Source organism: Mirounga angustirostris, unplaced genomic scaffold, assembly GCF_029215605.1.
Source record: "Mirounga angustirostris isolate CCGP_5_RB_7025 unplaced genomic scaffold, mMirAng1.0.hap1 SCAF_10, whole genome shotgun sequence".
Classification (NCBI taxonomy): domain Eukaryota; kingdom Metazoa; phylum Chordata; class Mammalia; order Carnivora; family Phocidae; genus Mirounga; species Mirounga angustirostris.
In genome coordinates, this window is record NW_026991718.1 from 111,287,183 (window position 1) to 111,306,452 (window position 19,270).

Consider the following 19,270-nt stretch of genomic DNA (forward strand, 5'->3'; position numbering starts at 1 on the left):
GTGGTAAGGATATGCATAAAGATCAATGGAAATTAAAAGTCCAGAAATAAATCCATATGTTTATAGTAAATTGATTTTCAACAAGTTGCCAAGGCAATTCAATAAGAAATGGATAGTCTTTTCAACAAATGGTTCTTGGACATTTGGGTAGCCGCATGCAAAAGGAACCTCACACCATACACAAAAATTAACTCAAAATCTATCTTAGACTTGAATAGACAAGCAAAAACTATAAAACTTCTAGAAGAATAGTTATGAGAAAATCTTTGTGACATTGAGTTAGGCAAAGATGTCTTAGATACAACACCAACAGCACAATCTATATTTAAAAAATTGATAAAATTGATTTCATCAAAATTTAAAACTTTTACACTTCAAAAGATATCATTAAGAAAATGAAAGACATGGGCCTAGAGGGTATTATGCTAAGTGAAGTAAGTCAAACAATAACAAATATCATATGATGGCACTTATATGTAGAATCTAAACAACAAAACAAACAAATAAACAAGACAGAAATAAACTCAGGTGAAGGGGATTAAGAGGTACAAACTTCCAGCTATAACATAAGTAAGCCTGGGTGGCTCAGTTGGTTAAGAGTCTCCCTGCTTCAGGCGCTTTGCTCAGTGGGGAGCCTGCTTCTCCCTCTCCCTCTGCCTGCCACTCCCCCTGCTTGTGTGCGCACGCTCTATTTTTAGTATATGTGCTCCCGAAGCGAGCACACGCTCTCTCTAATAAATAAATAAAACCTTAAAAATAAAATAAGTCATGAGGATGTAAAGTACAGCGTAGGAAATGGAGTCAAAAATACTGTAATATTATATCTTTGGTGACAGAGGGTAACTACACTTACAATGGTATCCATTTTATAATGTATATAAAATATCATATCACCATGTTGTACAACTGAAACTAATATATTGTATGTCAATTATACTTCAATTTTTTTAAATTAAAAAAAAAGAAAATGAAAGACAAGCCACAGACTAGAAGAAAAATCTTTGTAAATCACATATCTGATAGAGAATTTGTATCCAGAATACATAAAAAATTCTTACAACTTAATGATAAAACAAACAACCCAACTTAAAAAACTGGCAGAAGATCTGTATACACATTTCACCAAAGAAGATATACAACTGGCTAATAAGCACATGAGATGATGTTCAATATCATTCGTCATTAGGGAACTGCAAACTAAAACCACAATGAGGCACACCACACATCCATGAGAATGGCTAACCTCAAAGACACAGACAATAACAAGTGTGGACAAAGATGGACAAAGTGGAACCCTCATGTATTGATGGGAACATAAAATGGTACAGCCATGGGAAAGTTTGGCAGTATCTTTAAAAAATTCAACATAAACTTAACCATATTACCCAGCAATTCCAATCCTAGGCATTTACCCAAGAGGAGAGGAAACAGTTGTCCATACAAAGACTTGTACATGAATGTTCCTAATAGCTTTGATCAAAAAGTCCAAAGCTGGAAACAATCCAAACACCCATCAATTGGTGAAGGGGGAAACAAAATGCAGTACAGCCATGCAATGGAATAGTATTCAGCAATAAAAAGAAGTGAACGACCAATTCCTTTACATGATTGACAAACCCCATAAACGTAATGCCAAGTTAATGAAGCCAGATGCAAAAGTCTATATGGTGTATGATTCCGCTTAAGTGAAATGCCCAAGAAAGGCAAATCTAGAGACAGAAAGATCAGTGGTTGGCTGGTGTGGGAGCAGGGACTGACTCCAAGTGTCAACCCCTCTGCTGCAAGGGAACCTGATGGGGTGACAGAAATGTTCTAAACTTTGTGTTATTGTGATGATGACTGCATAGGTCTATACATTCACTAAAATTGAATGAACTATATTCATTGAACTACATACTTAAAATCAGTCATTTGAATGATAAATTAATGAACTATATTATTCATAATACTCAGTTCATAAACGGAATGAACTATATTCATTCAACTATACACTTAAAATCAGTCATTTTATGGTGTTAAATGACACCTTTATAAACCTGAAGAAAAAAAATAACCTGCTCAAGGGAGGACTTGTCACAGATGAAACAAGTCTGGCAATATAATGGTAATTCTTGAAGCTGGGTGATGGGTTATGGGGGTTCCTTATACTATTTCTTCTACTTTGGTAGATGTTGAACATTTTTTATAATAAAAAGTATTTTTAAACAGACATTTTCATTTGTACAAAAATGTTCTAGGGAAAAAAAACTTTTCAATCAATGCCTATGTACCTCTGATGAATGCCTGGGGGTAGCGGGGCGACTTTCATTTCTTTTACAGTTTTTTATCCTAACTTTTCCATGTACATGGATCACTCATATTCAAAATAAATATTTACATTTTAAGACGGGGAAGGAGATGGGCTGCCTCTGAAAATACTTGGGCAAATTCCCCTGAAAATGTACAGAAAATGGAAGCTATAAGGTAAGAACAATGCAGAGGGGATTCTGGCAGGATGTGAGTAATCAGTGCTCATTTCGGTAGCACATACACTAAAACTGGAACGATAAAGATTCGCATGGCCCCCAGGCAAAGACGTGTGAGCAACCAGACCAGATCAGTAATCCTTAACTGTAGGGAGAGTACTGCAGACCCCTCTGAGCATCTTATAAGTCACCAAATGAAAGGTACAGCACAGGGAATACAGTAAAGGATATTGTAACAATGTTGTATGGTGACAGATGGTAGTTACACTTGTGGTAAGCATAGGTTCAGAGTTGCTGAATCAAGTTGTTGAATCATTATGTTGTGTGCCTGAAACTAATACAACATTGTGTGTCAACTATACTTCAATTAAAGAAAAAAATGCTATAGACCCTGTTCCCAGAAAAAACACTCCAAACACAATCTGATGTATGATTCCAGGAGGAGGATCAAGGGCCTAGAAGTTCATGGGCCCCAGATAAGACCCTTGTACTGGTTACCATTCAAACCCCTTTGTGACTCTTTCACTTCATTATCTCTGCAGCTCAGACAGCCTGATAGAGGATGCTGGACCCATAGTTCATTTCTGTAAGGAAGTTGGAGAGTAGCACAATACCTGCTTCTTGGGAAATTCCTTTGTATCTTCCTTTAATTTTCAATTGATCATCATAGGAACTTCCATGTGAAGTTCAGTCTGAAAAGCCAATTAAGTATTTAGCAAATGCCTGTTCAGAGCTAAGAAAGGAATGGGAGTGCTAACATGTGAACTAGCTCATTCAACGTTATTTTGCTTCACTTGGTTTCCAAGTCACGAGATAGCAAAGGCAGCATGACAAGAAGCAAGGTGATAGCAATCTAGAAGCCCTTCATGCTGTAATCTAACACCCCATCACTGGCAAAGATATGCATGACCTGGAAAGTTATAAAGCTCAGGAGACCCAAGAATCAAGGTCTTGCCCTCCCAATGTATTTTATTCTTGGGGGGCTGGGCATGCAGAAAAAACTCTTCCAAGAGCCCAATGAAGAACTGCTAGAACTAAAAAGTACCCCTCACTTCCTAAAATTTGCTCCACCCAGTTTGAAAGGTGTGAACAATGAACTTCTTCCAAAAAAAGAAGAAGAAGAAAAAAAGAAGTTTCCTCCTGAGAACTAAAAATTAGTTCATTCACTCACATTTCTCTGTGGCCAGAAGTTAGCCTTTTCTCTTCTGGAGCCCCTGCCTTGCAGTCTTCTTTCCCATAAACAGCATCACCTAGCGATTGACTCTGGCCTGTCTGTGGACAGCTTTTCTGGCTCCTGGTTCCTAACCCATACGTTTCTTGCCACAAAAGCAGCACCTTCCTCAACAGTAAGCTAGATTCTTCTATATCCTTCTCAAAGATACAGTCACCATTTTAAGATCATGTAGTAACTGCTCCCCAGATTAAGAAAAAAAGAGAAAAAAAAAGAAAGAAAAAGGCTGTGGGGCACAGTTTGCCAACAGTTAACTGAAATCAATTACCCAATCAGCTAGAGCTCCCCAAGAATTCAACCACACATGCAAGATGGCTAATGACAGCTCAGGACCACTTACCAAGCAGCCCCCATGGAGCTAAAGAACTCACAGAGGAAAAAAGAAAAAGAAAAAGAAAGAAAAAAAGAACCAAATTAGCCACAGGAGGCTCTGAAAATGTAGCCTTTATTTCAGAGCCCAGAGATACAGAGTTGCCGTTGAGCAGAGATACATAGAAAGACTCCAAGCTGTTCTTCGGGAGTAGGGAAAAAGGGGCAGCCAGCTGTGGAAATCCAAGTGAAAGTAGTCACTACCCTCACCAAGCAACGGACAACCCGACCTAAACCTTGAGGCCAGAAAGGGCAGAAATAAAACACAAGAACTGCACTGACCTTCCCTCTCCCCTATGGGCATTTATAAAAGAACGCTCAGTTAGTTGAAGCAACCGGCTTAAATGGTTCGCCTCTGGAAGACTTCAAACCTTGGAACAGAAAAATTAAGAGAGCTCTCTTTGTGCCATGAGCTCTCATCTCATATTTTATTTAATAATCACAACAATCCTTTGAGGACAGTGTCACCCCTCACTTTAAAAGTAAGGAAATCGATTCAGTACGGGATAATAAAAAGCTCTGAAGATGGATGGTGGTGAGGGTTGCACAACACTATGAATGTAATTAATGCCACCAATCGTACACTTCAAAAACTTCAAATGATACCTTTTGTTATATATATGTTACCACACATGCACAAAGATTTTTGAAATGGTTAACTGCGGTTTAAAAAAAAAAAAAAAGCTTGTCCAAAGTTATTAAATCAATCACAGGTCCTTAGACCAAGCCTTAGTTTCTTCACCTGTAAAATGGGCTTTCATAAGGATCCCATGGAATATTGGATGGGCATATAGTTTATCAACTGAAATGTATCGTGAGAGTAGAACCTTTTCCCTTGAAGTCAGGTCACATAGGGGATTACCACACACCTTTAATAGTTTTTGAATCAGAATGTCAGAGTAAGGGGGCACCTGGGTGGCTCAGTTGGTTAAGCGGCTGCCTTCGGCTCAGGTCATGATCCTGGAGTCCCGGGATCGAGTCCCGCATCGGGCTCCCTGCTCGGCGGGGAGTCTGCTTCTCCCTCTGACCCTCCTCCCTCTCGTGCTCTCTGTCTCTCATTCTCTCTCTCAAATAAATAAATAAAATCTTTAAAAAATAAAAAAAATTAAAAAAGAATGTCAGAGTAGGAAACACTTTATAGAGAGACTATCTTATTCAGGAGTCGCAAATTCAAACACGGAGCAGGACCATGCAAGTGACCTAAACAGTGAGACCGCTCCGGAGTGATACAGGAGGGTGCCGAGACAGGAAGTGATGAGCTGGGCCCTGTGTGGAGCATGCCTCTGACAGGGAATCTTGGCCCAAATTCTCAAGAGAAAATGAAAACCTAGCTTTGAAATGTGAAATCTCCCCAATTAAATGTTGGCAACCAACTCAAAAACTTTTAAGTCTGGTGCCAGTCAAAAGCAAAGCAAAGCAAAGCAAAGCAACCCACCCCAAATCAAGTCCATGTGAAGATGTGGTCCACGGACTGCCAAATTTACAGCATCTGATGTACCATGAGTAGAAACTGAGGCTCAGAGATGGTAAGTGACTTGCCAGGTACCCAAACTCCCTTCTAAACTGGCTTAAGAATTCAGTTCCAACTTGTGCTTTGATTTTGTTTTTTAAGAACCGCTAGCAGCACTTAGCATATCCTCTGAATACAAAACCTGGGGACTTCAGATAGTGGAAGGCCTGTTAGTTTAATGCTCAGGCATAGGTGAGAAATCAAGTTAGGAAGGCAGAGAAGGAAGTAATGAAGAGGACTGAGATGGAAGTCCTGGGTGTCCCCAACAGTGCCCCATGTGGGAAACACCAGTGTCAGCAAATGGTTCAGGGATCAAAGCAGGTTGGGGGGTGGTAGGTGGCTATCATTCTTCTGTGGCCAGATGGCCCTGCTCATCCTGGCTCCTTCCCACCTTCCTGCCAGTGCCCAGAGATCAAAACTCGACCTTCTCCAACATTCTGCGACCCGTTTCTTTAATGCCAAGATCAAAGGGGAACTTTTGTCCAAGTTGTAAAAGAGAAACCAAGAGGCAACATAATGTTGTCTCAGCCTCCTCTGTACTTCCTGAGAGGATGAAGGCACTCCTTTAAAGGGACTGCTCGGAGAAACACATCTGACCCAGGGCCTGGTGTTGGCCCCTTGGCTCCAAGGGACACAGCGGCTCCTGCAGAATTCATGCCAGGTAGGGCAACTGGAAAGATCAAAGAGACAGCACAACCAACAGACAGAAGCTTGGAAAGACTACAGAAACTATGACCGTGGAAAACAAACAAACTCAAATTCGAGTATTCTAAACTACAGAATTTTCAACCTGAAATTTTGCAACCATCAAGTCCAAACCTTCATTTCCTATGTCATCCGTGGCTACAGACCAAAAAACCAAAGTGATCTGCCCCAGGCCACAGGGTAGGTCAGTGTCAGTGCTGGGGCTAAGCCCGAGCCTGCTGACTCCAGCTCTAGGCCTCCATCCTCCATGGGCTGATCGCAATCCCCACTTGAGGCCCAGACAAGACTGCAACTTCGCACACATGGGACCAGTGGCAGATGCAGGCCTCTACCGTCCAGACTTCGCCACGAGACAGTGCCTGTGCTTTTGACTGGGGCTGCGGGGCTGCCCAGCACAGCCTCCATCTGCTCAAGTGAACGTTGTGGCCATTCAGCCCATTCCCCTGCCTCCGGACTGGATCAGAGCACTGTCAACTGACCTAGCAATTCTAAACCTAGCTACGTGCCCAAGAAAACGGAAAATATGTGTTCTCATAGAAACACGTATGTGCACATAAATGTTCACAGTAACATTCACAACCGCCAGAAAGTAGAAAAAAAAATCCCAAAGTCCATCAACGGATGAAGGGCTAAACAAAATGTGGTGTATCTGCACAATGGAATATTATTCGGCCATAAAAAGGAATGAAGTACTGACACTTGCTACAACATGAACTTTGAAAACATTATGCTGTCTTGAAAAAAAAAAGAGCCAGATACAAAACACCACGTACTCTATGATTCCAGTCATATGAAATGTCCAGAATAGGCAAATCGTATATAGACAGAAAGATTAGTGGTTGCCAGGGACTGAGGAGAGTGGGGAGTGGGAAGCCACAGCTAATGGGTTTCTTTTTGGGGGATGAAATGTTCTAGAAGTAAATGGTGGTGAAGGTTGCACAACTTTGTGAATATATGAAAAACCACCATAGTGTCTACTTCAAAAGGGCAAATTTTAGAGTATATGAATTATATCCAATAAAGAAAGGAAAAAGATAAAACACAGATAGTATGGACAATGACAGATGTGAGAGAAGCAGTTATATTCTCCAAATGGAGGTTTCCAGACTCCTGCGATGCCTACAAATGTACTCAGAGGACACTTTCCAAGTTCCACCAAAATAATATTCCCCAGAGCACATGCCATATGCTCAGTATTTCCATAAAGAATGAGATATGAGCCTGCCTCTCACCTAAGACCCAGGTGGATCAACTCAGTATCCTGTAACTTTATAAAGTCATCTAAATCCAGGGTAGGAGGAAAGCAGGAAAAGTAGAGAGAACTTCTGCTGACACCAGCTACATCTCCTGCTATTGTGGGAGAAATGTTGCCCTGCAGGTTTAGGAAACAACCATTGCGCTAACACATCTGAGAGGTGGCAGCCAAAGCCCTGGGGAAGAAGAGCCGTTCACTAAGAAAAGCGAGGGAGGGAAAAGCCCATAAAATATCTCTAGAAACCCATAACCCTAACTTTCTTTTTCAAAGATTTTATTTATTTATTTATTTGAGATAGAGAGAGCAAGAGAGTGAGCGAGTGAGCAGGAGCCGGGGGGAGCTACAGGCAGAAGGACCAGGGTTCAATCCCAGGATCCTGGGATCATGACGGGATCATGACCTGAACTGAAGGCAGACGCTTAACCGACTGAGCCACCCAGGCGCCCCCTAACTTTCAAAATCTAAAAGACAAACCAAAAACCTAGCCTGTTCCCACGGTCACTGAATCCACTAGTTTAATTCCTCTTTGGTTGTATGAATTGCCACAGAAACTCATATACCCCAAAGCAGATCCACACCCCCCATCCCCACCGATTGTGAAAGTTAATGTATACAAGGGTGTGGGGACTGTTCTGACTTCCTGTAATAAAGTGCTTGACACAGCCCAAACTCAAGTCTATCTGTGACCCCACTTTGCCTGTTACACAAATCCCTCTGTAATAAATTCACTTCCATGCATTCTCACTATTGCATCAAACATAAAGTTTCTCATGTGCACCCTTTAAACTGGCCTCTGTGGGTCACTGTATACATTACATCCTCAGTTTCTTAACATCAGTTACTGTATCCACCATGAAAGCACACAGGACAAGACTCCCAAGTGACATGATATACACTGAATCACTGTGCTTTCCACTCAGCTTACAATAAAATCCCAACTCCTCTTCAAGGTTTTTTGCAGGCTGAAAGCACGCCGGCTCCCCTAGTGTAATGTTCTGAAGGGTAGGAAGGGGAAGCACCCTAACAGAACAGTCTATTTCAACACACAGCCCATAGACTGCAAACTGGAGACTACAATCCACTGCAATTATAGACTGGCTTTTAGAAACACAGCTGCTCCTGCCTCTCTCCAGTTTCATCTTGTATCAATCCTTCCCACCCTCACCCCTCACCATACTTCAGTCCCTCCAGCCTTCTGTGTTCCTCCAATATACCAAGCTCTTTCCCACGTTGGTCCTTTACACTTGCAATTTCCTTTGCCAGGAACACTCTTTGCCTTGCTGGTTCCTTCTTGTCAGTGGGGTCTCAACTCATGTCACCTCTGAAAAGACTTCTCTGACCATTTAATCCAAAGTAGTTGTGTCACCCCATCACTCCCAATCACTATCACTTCGCCCCTTGCTGTCTTCACAGCATTTACCACTATCTGACGTTATCTTGTTCATCTACTTGTCGACTTGTTCACTGCCTGTCTCCTCAGACTAGAAAAGCTCCAAAACGGGGGCGCCTGGGTGGCTCAGTCGTTAAGCATCTGCCTTTGGTTCAGGTCATGAAACCAGGGTCCTGGGATCGAGCCCCGCATCGGGCTCCCTGCTCGGCGGGAAGCCTGCTTCTCCCCCTCCCACCTCCCCTGCTTATGTTCCCTCTCTCGCTGTGTCTCTGTCAAATAAATAAATAAAATCTTAAAAAAAAAAAAAAAAAAAAAAGCTCCACAACGGTGGGCATCTTAACCCTCTACTTCACAACTACATTCCTAGGTCTTGGCACAGAGCAGACACTTGTATATTTGTTGATTAAATCAATGTGTGCCAGAAATATGTACTGCTAACTTATTACCTCTTAAAAACCTCTGAACAGGGTGCAATGCTATAAATGCCACTTTATTAAGTTTTTCCCTATGGCAAGGGAGGGTGTGACTTTTCCTGTTACATTCTTTTTTTTTTTTTTTTTAAAGATTTTATTTATTTGAGAGAGAGAATGAGAGAGAGAGAACACATGAGAGGGGGGAGGGTCAGAGGGAGAAGCAGACTCCCTGCTGAGCAGGGAGCCTGATGTGGGACTCGATCCTGGGACTCCAGGATCATGACCTGAGCTGAAGGCAGTCGCTTAACCAACTGAGCCACCCAGGCGCCCCTTCCTGTTACATTCTTATACCATGCTTGGTTTTTTTTTTTTTGAGGTTCTAGCAGGGGAGCGCAGCTACTCGTATACCCTTGACTGAAGAACGGTCCTCCTCTATCGGGGAAGGTCGTCCTCTTCGACCAAGCGCACAGCTTCGGGAGGGACGCACATGGAGCGGTGAGGGAGGAAGGGGACACCTGCCTAGCCAGCCAGATCAGCCGAATCAACCCTGGCGATCAATGGGGTGACAGATGTCGCAGCCAGATCACCCTCACATCCTACCATGCTTGTTCTGAATGTGGTCCAGAAAAAAATTTGGTTTCGACATCTCACTCACTCATGGTTTAAATCGAAGTCTGAAACCACAGAAATCAGGCAAGGCTGGGAAATCTTGTCCCTGACCTCAGGTTCTAAATAAGGAAACCCTCGTTAAACAACAAGGATGTTATCTGTTGGTTAACAGAAGGAGGGAAGCTCATTGTCGGCCAATAATCTACCCTTGTTTGGAGAAAGCCAACACCAAAGAATTTAAACAAGAATCTGCCTTTGCTAAAGTCAAACATCACCTCCTTTTTTTCCTGTGTTTTCCTTTGCATTCACTCCTAGGATGAAATTATCTGCAGAGGAAGCAACATACAGAAGACCTAGAAAATCACTCTGGACAAAGTGACTTCAATTCTGGTTTTGGTCTCTTGACAAGGAGAATGCGAGCTGAGCTTCTGGAAGAAAGGCCACTCCTTCATAGGTCTACTTCCAGGGTTCTGTACAGGAGCCAGTAAGTTCTGACCCACTTTCCAGGCACCGCTCTTTCACCTGCACCCTTATCCACATACAGCCTTCATCTTAACGAGCTCCGTTCTAACCAACCTTTTCCCTAAAGGGTTGTGTGGTCCTGCAGGGGCACCCAAGGGGGAGGCAGCCAGACAAGGCTAGTAGAGTGTTTTTCAAAACATAGTTCACAGATCACCTGCATCATAATCACTGGAGTGCTTATAAAAGTGCAGATTCCTGGGCATCACCTAGACCTACCGAATTAGAACTTTGGGAGTGGGGCTCAGGAAACTGCATTTTTACCATGCCTCCCCCAACACACCCGAGTCTTATGCACAGTGAAGTTTGAGAACCAATGGGATAAAAGCTCCCCAGGAGAGAGGCAGACAGTTGATTTAGAGAAGACCGCATAAATGCTTAGGAAAGGTCTGGAAATAGAAAATGGAGGAGAGGGGTGTAAGGGCATGCTCCAGGGTAGCGGCAGTCAAGACCTGTGCGCGGTGGGAACAGTTATTGAAGGTGGACATGAGGACAGGGCTCTGGAAAGGATCTGAGACGGGGCTTGAGCTGGGTGGCTGGTCAGTGGTGAGGTCGCATCCGCGGACTGGTCAGGACAGAGGGGAGGCGGAAGGCGGAGAGCAAAGTCTGGACGTAAGGAGGAGGAGCGAGGGTGGGAATAGGGGGATCTCGGGAGAGATCCGGGCTGGGACGTGAAAATTAGAAAAAGGGGGTCACAGGAGGCGGAGACCAAAGCAGTAATAGGAACCGGCGGAGACGGTAACCGAGACCTTTTCTCCGACCGAGTGCCTCCCCCAAAACTCCGGGCCTTGACAAGCCTGAGTGCGGGGCCAGGGTCGGGGAGGGGGAGTTTGGGAGAGACAAGCCCAGTCAGGGACATCCCTCAAGCCTGAGCTACGGGTCCCGGAGGTGGCTCGGGCCAGGCATGGGGCGCTGCAGGGTCCTGGGATCCCCCGGAGGGCCCCGCTCCAGCTCTGGCTCCCGGAGTCTCCTTCACTCACCATCGCAGCCGCCATCTTGGATCCACGTGTCGCCGTAATGACGTCAGCGGAAGTGGTGTTTCCCTTGTTACGGAGTTTAACTCCGCTGGGTGCTGCCTGGCTTCAAACTCTCCTGTAGTCGTGGTCAGCGGAGGGGTAAGAAAACTTTGCTCCTGATCCGCAGCCTGGTCTGGGCAGTGAGGCTGCTGATTAGGTGACGAGCGGATGCTGTAACTATGGGAGCCATATTAACTCCTGGCAGAAACTGCTCCTCCTCCTCCTCCTCCTCCTCCTCCTCCTCCCCCCATTGTATTGTGGGTAAGCGGGTGCGTATACGCGTCTGTTCTCTGGACGCCATCTTTACTATTGGCAGAAAGACCGGTTGCCAGGGTTACCTGAGGTCTTGATTTGATGAGTGGGATTGGTACCAGGGCTCTAATAGCAGCCCAACTCCGGGAATAATTTGTAATTAAATGTATAATTATTTACTTGACTACTTTATATCCTCTCTAATAGACTGTAATCCCTAAGAGGGTAGGATCCTGTCTTTTATTTAACCTTACTTTACCTTATTTTCATTGGCAAAATAGGTAGGGGATTATAGTAAGTTTATGATGAGGATTCAATGACATAATGTTACATAGTATGTATTCAATAAATAATTGTCATTCTACACTTATGTATACTTCTTCAGGTAGATGGTAAGTGCCTAATACAAAACACTACTTATTAAAGGAATGAATGAAAAGCAGTGTCTTTAGTAGAGGAAGACATCTTTGAATGCAGACTTCACCATGGTCTGGTTAGCTAAGAGTGTGACCGAGGTAAGTCACTCAGTCTTCCTAAGCCTCAATTTCCGATACCTGGAAAGGGGACTCAAAGAGTCACGGTGTTAAAATTGGGAGAGGCCAGAAAGTTCACTTATTCCATGTATCACTGTAAAGTGGATACAGTACCAGTGCTACCAGTGACTGTTTCAAAAAGTTGTTAAAATAATAATAATGATTAAAAATAATCAGCACTTACTGAGCATTTGCTGCGTGCTGCAGCCCTTAGCATTATGCTAAAACCATTCCTAAGACTCTCTTATCTAATCCTACCTCTTGGCAGGGGGCAATTGACTCTGATCCCCACCTATGAGTGCCACTGTAGTGGATTGTCACAAACAGGGCTGCCAACAAGCCCTCCTGTCTTCGCATGAGCATGCTGTTTCTCCCATCAGGAGGTAGACTCTATTTCTCTTCCCTTTGAATCTGGCTGGTCATGTCACTTGCTTTGACCAAAGCATGTGGTATAAATGACTCTGCTAGTTCTGGTTTAAGCCTTAAGAGGCTTGGCGGCTTCGGCTTCTACTGTCTTCCACTGTGTCTCCTACTGGAGAGCCACATGGAGAGGGAGGGAGGCCCAACCAATTTGAATCCTCAGAATATTCCAGAAACTTCAGCTGAGCACTACACATGTGAATGAAGTCATCTTGGACATTTCACCCCAGCTGAACCGCCAGCTGAATGCAGCCACATGCGTACCCTCATCAACACTATGTGGAACAGAAAAACTGCCCAGCTGAGCCCAGTTGTTTAAGATTTTGGAGTGGTTTCTCATGCTTCCAAAGATAATTGAAACACACATCCATTAATTCTTGTGACTCACACAACCATCCTAAAGAATAGCAGAATTGATATCATCCCCAAGGGTGAGGAAAGACTTAGAGACTAGGAGGGATTTTCCTGGAGTCTCAAGGCTGGTAAACCATAGATTCCAAACTTGCAACCAGTTCTCCTGATGCTTGAATCCTGGGTGTTTCCCACCATTTCTGGATGCCTAAAGAGGGATGACTGATAAGGAGCAAAGCTCCATGAATGGCATATTATTCCTCAGTATTTCCATTTTCTCCCCTCCTCGTACTTTCCATTTCCCCAGAGGCCTTTCATATCTCAATCTCTTTTGGTAACATACACCAGAATCCTAAAGCTAGACTGCCAGGGTTCAGATCTCATCTCTACCACCCACTAGCTCCATGACATCGACAAGTTGCTTCTTGAAAACGTTTTCTTTTCATTGTGGTAAAATGTACACATAAAATTTAGCAGGGCATATACTTCTAGGTACCTTCAAAAATGCTTCTCCAAGGAGAATGGGAAGGTAGAGTTGGGATTAGGGGAAGCAAATCTGATCCTTAGGTGTCTCCAAGGAGAAGGGTAGGATATACTAATCTGTGTTCTTTTCACACTGGTTTCATTTATTTATTGCTAAATAACCCAGCACCCTAAAACTCAGTGGCTCAAAACAACAATATTTTATTATTTCTCTTGACTCTGTGGGTTGGCAGTCTGGGCCATTCCGATTGTCTCACCTGAGATCTCTCATGCACTTTCAGCAGACGGCTCAGCTGGGGCTGTAGGGTGCATGGTGGCCTCTTATGTCTGGGTGTTTGGTGCTGGCTGTCAGCAAGGCCTCTCTCTCCATGTGGGCGCTCATCCCCAAGGAGAGTAGCGAAGGATCCTTCACATTATGGTCTCAGGTCCATGGTGGTGAGTGAAAGCTGCAAGGCCTCCTAAGACCTAAGTTTCAGAACTCCCACAGCATCAATTCTGCCACACTCTGTTGGTCAAAACCAGTCACAAGGTCAGTCCAGAGTCAGAGTGGGAGGGGACCACACAGGGCATGAATTCAGGGGGGCATGATTTGTTGAGGGTCATTTTGTAACAATCCACTGTGCCATCCTTGCTTCACACCCCCACCCCCTGTCCATGAGGCCTCTGTGGCAGCCTTCTATGTGGCTTCTTCCTGCTTGCTGCTCCTGTCACCTCTAATCTTGATTCTCCATTTAATAGCCACTGTGGTAACATAAAATCTCAAGTCTTCACCATGGCCTGCAAGGCCCTGCATGATCAGGCTTGTCTCCTACAACTCCTTCCCTCACCCACAGGGTTCCAGCCACACAGATATTCCTGGAACTGGCTCTTCTCATCTGCACCTCAGGACCTTTGCACTTGCAGTTCCTTCTGTCTGGAAAACTCTCCTCTCAACATTTTGTGTGGTTAGCTCCTTCTCATGTTTGGGTCTCAGCTCCACTGTCACCTCCTTAGAGAGGTATTCCCTGACCACATACAGATATAGATAAATTTGGTCATTTGTTATTCTCTATCTCCCATGAAAACTTGGACTGGATTTATGTTGTTACCGACTGTGTCACTGTAAGTATGTGTTCAAAAAAATTTTTTTTGAATGTTTGCATTATGAATTACCTCAAGCCTCATCCTATCAGTTAGGAAAAGATCCGGCTGTAAGGAAGAACCCCCCCAACACACACACACTAAAATAATAGTGGCTTAACAAGTCAGAAGCTTACTTTCCTCTGTCTTAGCTTGGCTTCCCCCAGAAGCCAACTCTGAGACAAGGATTCAAGCCAGAGTAGTTTATTTGGGAGGTGAAGGGACACCAGAAGGCAAAGGCATATGCAGGAGCTGGTTTATACCGCTTGCAGGAGCCAATAGTTAAATTTTGGGAAATTTTGTGAGCCAACTGTTGGCCATAGGCATTATTGAAAATTAAGTTATGTAAATTTTAAATTAAATAAATGATATTAAAACCAAAAGTATGAAATATGCAAAACTCTACTTCCTAATCATTTTTTAAATTTTTTATTCTTATGTTAATCCCCATACATTACATCATTAATTTTAGATGAAGTGTTCCATGATTCATTGTTTGTGCATAACACCCAGTGCTCCATGCAGAACGTGCCCTCCTCAATACCCACCACCAGGCTAACCCATCCTCCCACTCCCCCTCCCCTCTAGAACCCTGTTTGTTTTTCAGAGTCCATTGTCTCTCATGGTTCGTCTACCCCTCTGATTTCCCCCGCTTCATTCTTCCCCTCCCGCTACCTTCTTCTTCTTCTTTTTTTTTTTCTTAACATATATTGCATTATTTGTTTCAGAGGTACAGATCTGAGATTCAACAGTCTTGCTCTACTTCCTAATCATTTTACTATATTTTATCTATGCTCAATCTATGCTCTTGAGGTTATTCATACCTATTTTATCTGTGCCATAGAAATACTATGAAATGGGGCACTACTGCATGTCTTTCCCCAGTTCTGAGTTCAGTAGCACTGAATTGTTAGCAGAGCCAACTTATCCATTAATGCAGTAGGCACAGTACACAAGGCCCACTCCACTTTTAGAGGCCATGAAAAGAAATTAAGTTCTTTTAAAATCAGAAGGAAAATATGAATTTTGGGGCCGAAGGGAAAGTGTTTGTATGTACTATTGGTATATTCATCTTTCTATCAATGCAGTTGTTGACTATATATTTAATATTTGAATAAATATTTATATATATTAAAATGTAGATATTTAAATAAAAATATTCTTATTTATATTTATAAATATAAAATATAATATGTATTTTATAAATATAAAATATAATATATACATATAAAATAAAATATAATAAAATATATATTTGTGGGGTCCTACAAAGGTGGAAGTGCCTAAGGTCCGTGCAAGTCATAACGCATTTCTGGTTGGAAGCTTGAAATTGGCAATGATGAGAATATTTATACCCCCCTAAATCAGCAAATGCTATAAATCAGGGCTTGAACTTTTGTTTTGCTAGCAAACATTTTCTGTAAAGGGCCAGATAATAAATACCTTAGGCTTTGTAGACTGTGTGATTGTGTCATAATTCTCAACCTGCCTTGCAGTACAAAAGCCACGACAGTCAACAAATAACGGGCGTCACTGTGTTCCAATAAAACATCGTCTGCCCTAGTTTGCCAAACCCTGGGCTAGACTTCACGTGCTAAATAAAAACGCAATAGTGCAGATTAAGGGTTAAGTGTGCTGTATCTGTATCTGTTACATTATGATCAGCACAAAAATGTGACAGTATTTGAAGCTCTTACCTGAGCTGGCAAAGAAGTTGCTCATGTCATTGACTAATGAGTGAAGTTCCAATGTACATCTTCATTATTTCATTTCCATTTTATTTATGAATATAAATGAAACTATCAACTCACAGTTATGTCAGAGCTATACTTGGGGAAGGTATGTTGTCAAGCAACTTACCTCTGTGAGTAACTGAAGCTTAATCCCATGGGGAAACTCTGGGAAACAACCCAAAACACACACCTCACAGTTACCACACCAGGGGAGCAAGGGAGCTGGGGTATTTATACACCAACTCCCAAAAGTCATTAGTTGAGGATTTATGCCAGAGTGGGTGAATTCCTCAGCACTTTTGGTGTTCTGGGAACACTGGCAGCTGAGCTTTCTGCAGCTTTAGGAAAAGAGCCCTCAGGCATACAGTGGTGAAGGTAATAGTAGCTAAACATCTAGTCCATTCGAGGGATCCTGACAGTGCATGCCACACCCTCTGAGGTAAAAGTTGGAGGACCTTCTAGTTGCTATGGTGGTGTACTTAAAATATTTTAAGAGATCTAGGCCCTATCCAGCTTTGCCATCCTTTGAGTTAATTCATGTTCCTCGGGGTCCAAGGTGGTAGCTAGAGCTCCAGCCTTCACATGCATATTCTAGGCAGCAAGATAGAGGAAGAGATGAAAAATAAGGGGCAAAGAGTCCACATCAGTTGTCTTTTAAGAAAGGATACTGAAAGGTGCTATAGCACACTTCCACTTACAACCCATTGACCAGAACTTAATCACCTGGCCACACTTAGCTGCAAGAGGGAGTGGGAAGTGCAGCCTTCATTCTGGGTAGTCATGTGCCCCCTGATAAAAACGCTGTTTCTCTGGAAGAAGGGGGAACATGGATATGGCGACAACTAGCAGTCATTGCCAACTTCCAAAAGGAATGCAAATTGATATAGCCTTATGTCAGAATATACGGTGATGAGGACAGACACATGACAAAACTGAGGGCCCAAGTCAGGGAATAAGGAGGCAGTTTTATTTCAACTCACAGGGGGAAAATGAAACTAGTACTTTCCCTGTGTTTAAACTCAAAGCCACAGCTAGATACTAGATTACAGCAAGTCATTGACATCTTAGAATGGGGCACCTTATCTATGCCTTCCTTTGATGCCTTCCAGGGGAGGAGTGCATGCAGTTTTCCCAAAGAATTGGTGGCATTAAATTTATCTCCATGTCTTTGTTTGCTTTTTTATTGAACAGACTTTATTTTTTAGAGCAGTTTTAGGTTTACAGAAAAATGAATAGAAAGCACAAAATTCCCATATGCGCTCTCATCCAGCCCCCAGTTTCCTCTATTATTCACATGTTGCCTTAGTGTGCTACATATGTTACGGTTGATGAGCCTGTTATTATTATTAACCTAGGTCCATAGTTTACATTAGGGTTCACTCTTTCTGTTGTACATTGAGTTTTGACAGATGTATCTATCATTAAGAGTATCATACAGAATAGCTTCACTACCCTAAAAATTCCCTATGTTCCATTCTATTCATCTCTCCCTCTCTGCCAAACCCCTGGCAACAATTGATCTTATTATCTCTGCAATTTTGCCTTTTCCAAAATGTCCTAGAGTTGGAATCTGATAGTATGGAGCCTTTTCAGATTGGTTTCTTTTACTCAGCTATGTGCATGTAAGTTTCTTCCGTGCCTTGATAGCTCATTTCTTTTGATCACTGAACAGTATTCCATTATGTGGATATACCACAGTTTGTTTATCCACTCACCTGTTGAAGGGTATCTTGGTTGCTTCCAAATTTTGACAATTATAAATAAAGCTACTACAAACATTAGTGTGTAGGTTTTTATGTGAACAGAAGTTTTCAAATTGTTTCAGTAAATATCAAGGAGTGCAATTACTGGATTGTATGGTAAGAACATGTTTAGGTTTTTTTTTAAGATTTATTTATCTGACAGAGCACAAACGGGGGAGCGGCAGGCAGAGGGAGAGGGAGAAGTAGGCTCCCCGCTGAGCAAGGAGCCTGATGCGGGGCTCGATCCCAGGATCCCGGGATCATGACCTGAGCCAAAAGCAGACCTTAACCGACTGAGCCACCCAGGTGCCCCAGGAATATGTTTAGTTTTGTAAGAAACTGCCAAATGTCTTCCAAAGTGGCTGCACTATTTTGCATTCCCGCCAGCAATGAATGAGAGTTCCTGTTGCTCCCTGTCCTTGCCAGCCTTTGGTGTTGTCAGTGTTTGGATTTTGGTCATTCTAAGTAGTGTGCAGTGGTATTGTTTTAATTTGTATTTCTCTAATGACATAAGATGTTGAGCATCTTTTCTTTTTTTTTTTTTTAAAGATTTTATTTTTATTTATTTGGCAGAGAGAGAGAGACAGCAAGAGCAGGAACACAAGCAGGGGGCGTGGGAGAGGGAGAAGCAAGCTTCCCGTGGAGCAGGGAGCCCAATGCGGGGCTCGATCCCAGGACCCTGGGATCATGACCTGAGCAGAAGGCAGATGCTTAACGACTGAGCCACCCAGGCGCCCCTTGAGCATCTTTTCATATGCTTATTTGCCTTCTGCATATCTTCTTTCGTGAGGTGTCTGTTCAGGTCTTTGACCATTTCTTTATTGGGTTGCTTGTTTTCTGATTGTTGGCTTTAGGGTTCTTTGTATATTTTGGATATCAGCCTTTTATTAGATATGTGCTTTGCAAATATTTTCTCCCAGATTGGAGCTTATCTTTTCATTTTCTTTTTTTTTTTTTTTAGATTTTATTTATTTATTTGAGAGCAAGAGAGAGAGCACAAGCAGGGGGAGTGGCAGGTAGAGGCAGAGAGAGAAGCAGGCTCCCCGCAGAGCAAGGAGCCCGATTTGGGGCTCGATCCCAGGACCCTGGGATCATGACCTGAGCTGAAGGCAGACACTTAACCGACTGAGCCACCCTCATTTTCTTAACAGTGTC

General features: G+C 43.0%; 1 protein-coding gene across 6 annotated transcripts in view; it reads right to left on the minus strand.

The window, feature by feature from the left end:
* Nucleotides 1-11,679, minus strand: part of TM9SF4 (transmembrane 9 superfamily member 4) — a 56,264-nt gene extending 44,585 nt beyond the window's left edge. For 3 of the 6 annotated variants that reach the window (XM_064572958.1, XM_045885548.3, XM_054510035.2), the window contains exon 1: nucleotides 11,447-11,677. In XM_064572958.1, the coding sequence (XP_064429028.1) occupies nucleotides 11,447-11,461 (15 nt within the window). In that variant the 5' untranslated portion in view covers nucleotides 11,462-11,677. Of the gene's footprint in view, nucleotides 1-3,079; nucleotides 3,145-11,446 lie in introns of those variants that run through there. The other 3 variants (XM_064572957.1, XM_064572959.1, XM_045885549.3) reach the window with 3 other exon arrangements.
* Nucleotides 11,680-19,270: the final 7,591 nt, after the last annotated feature.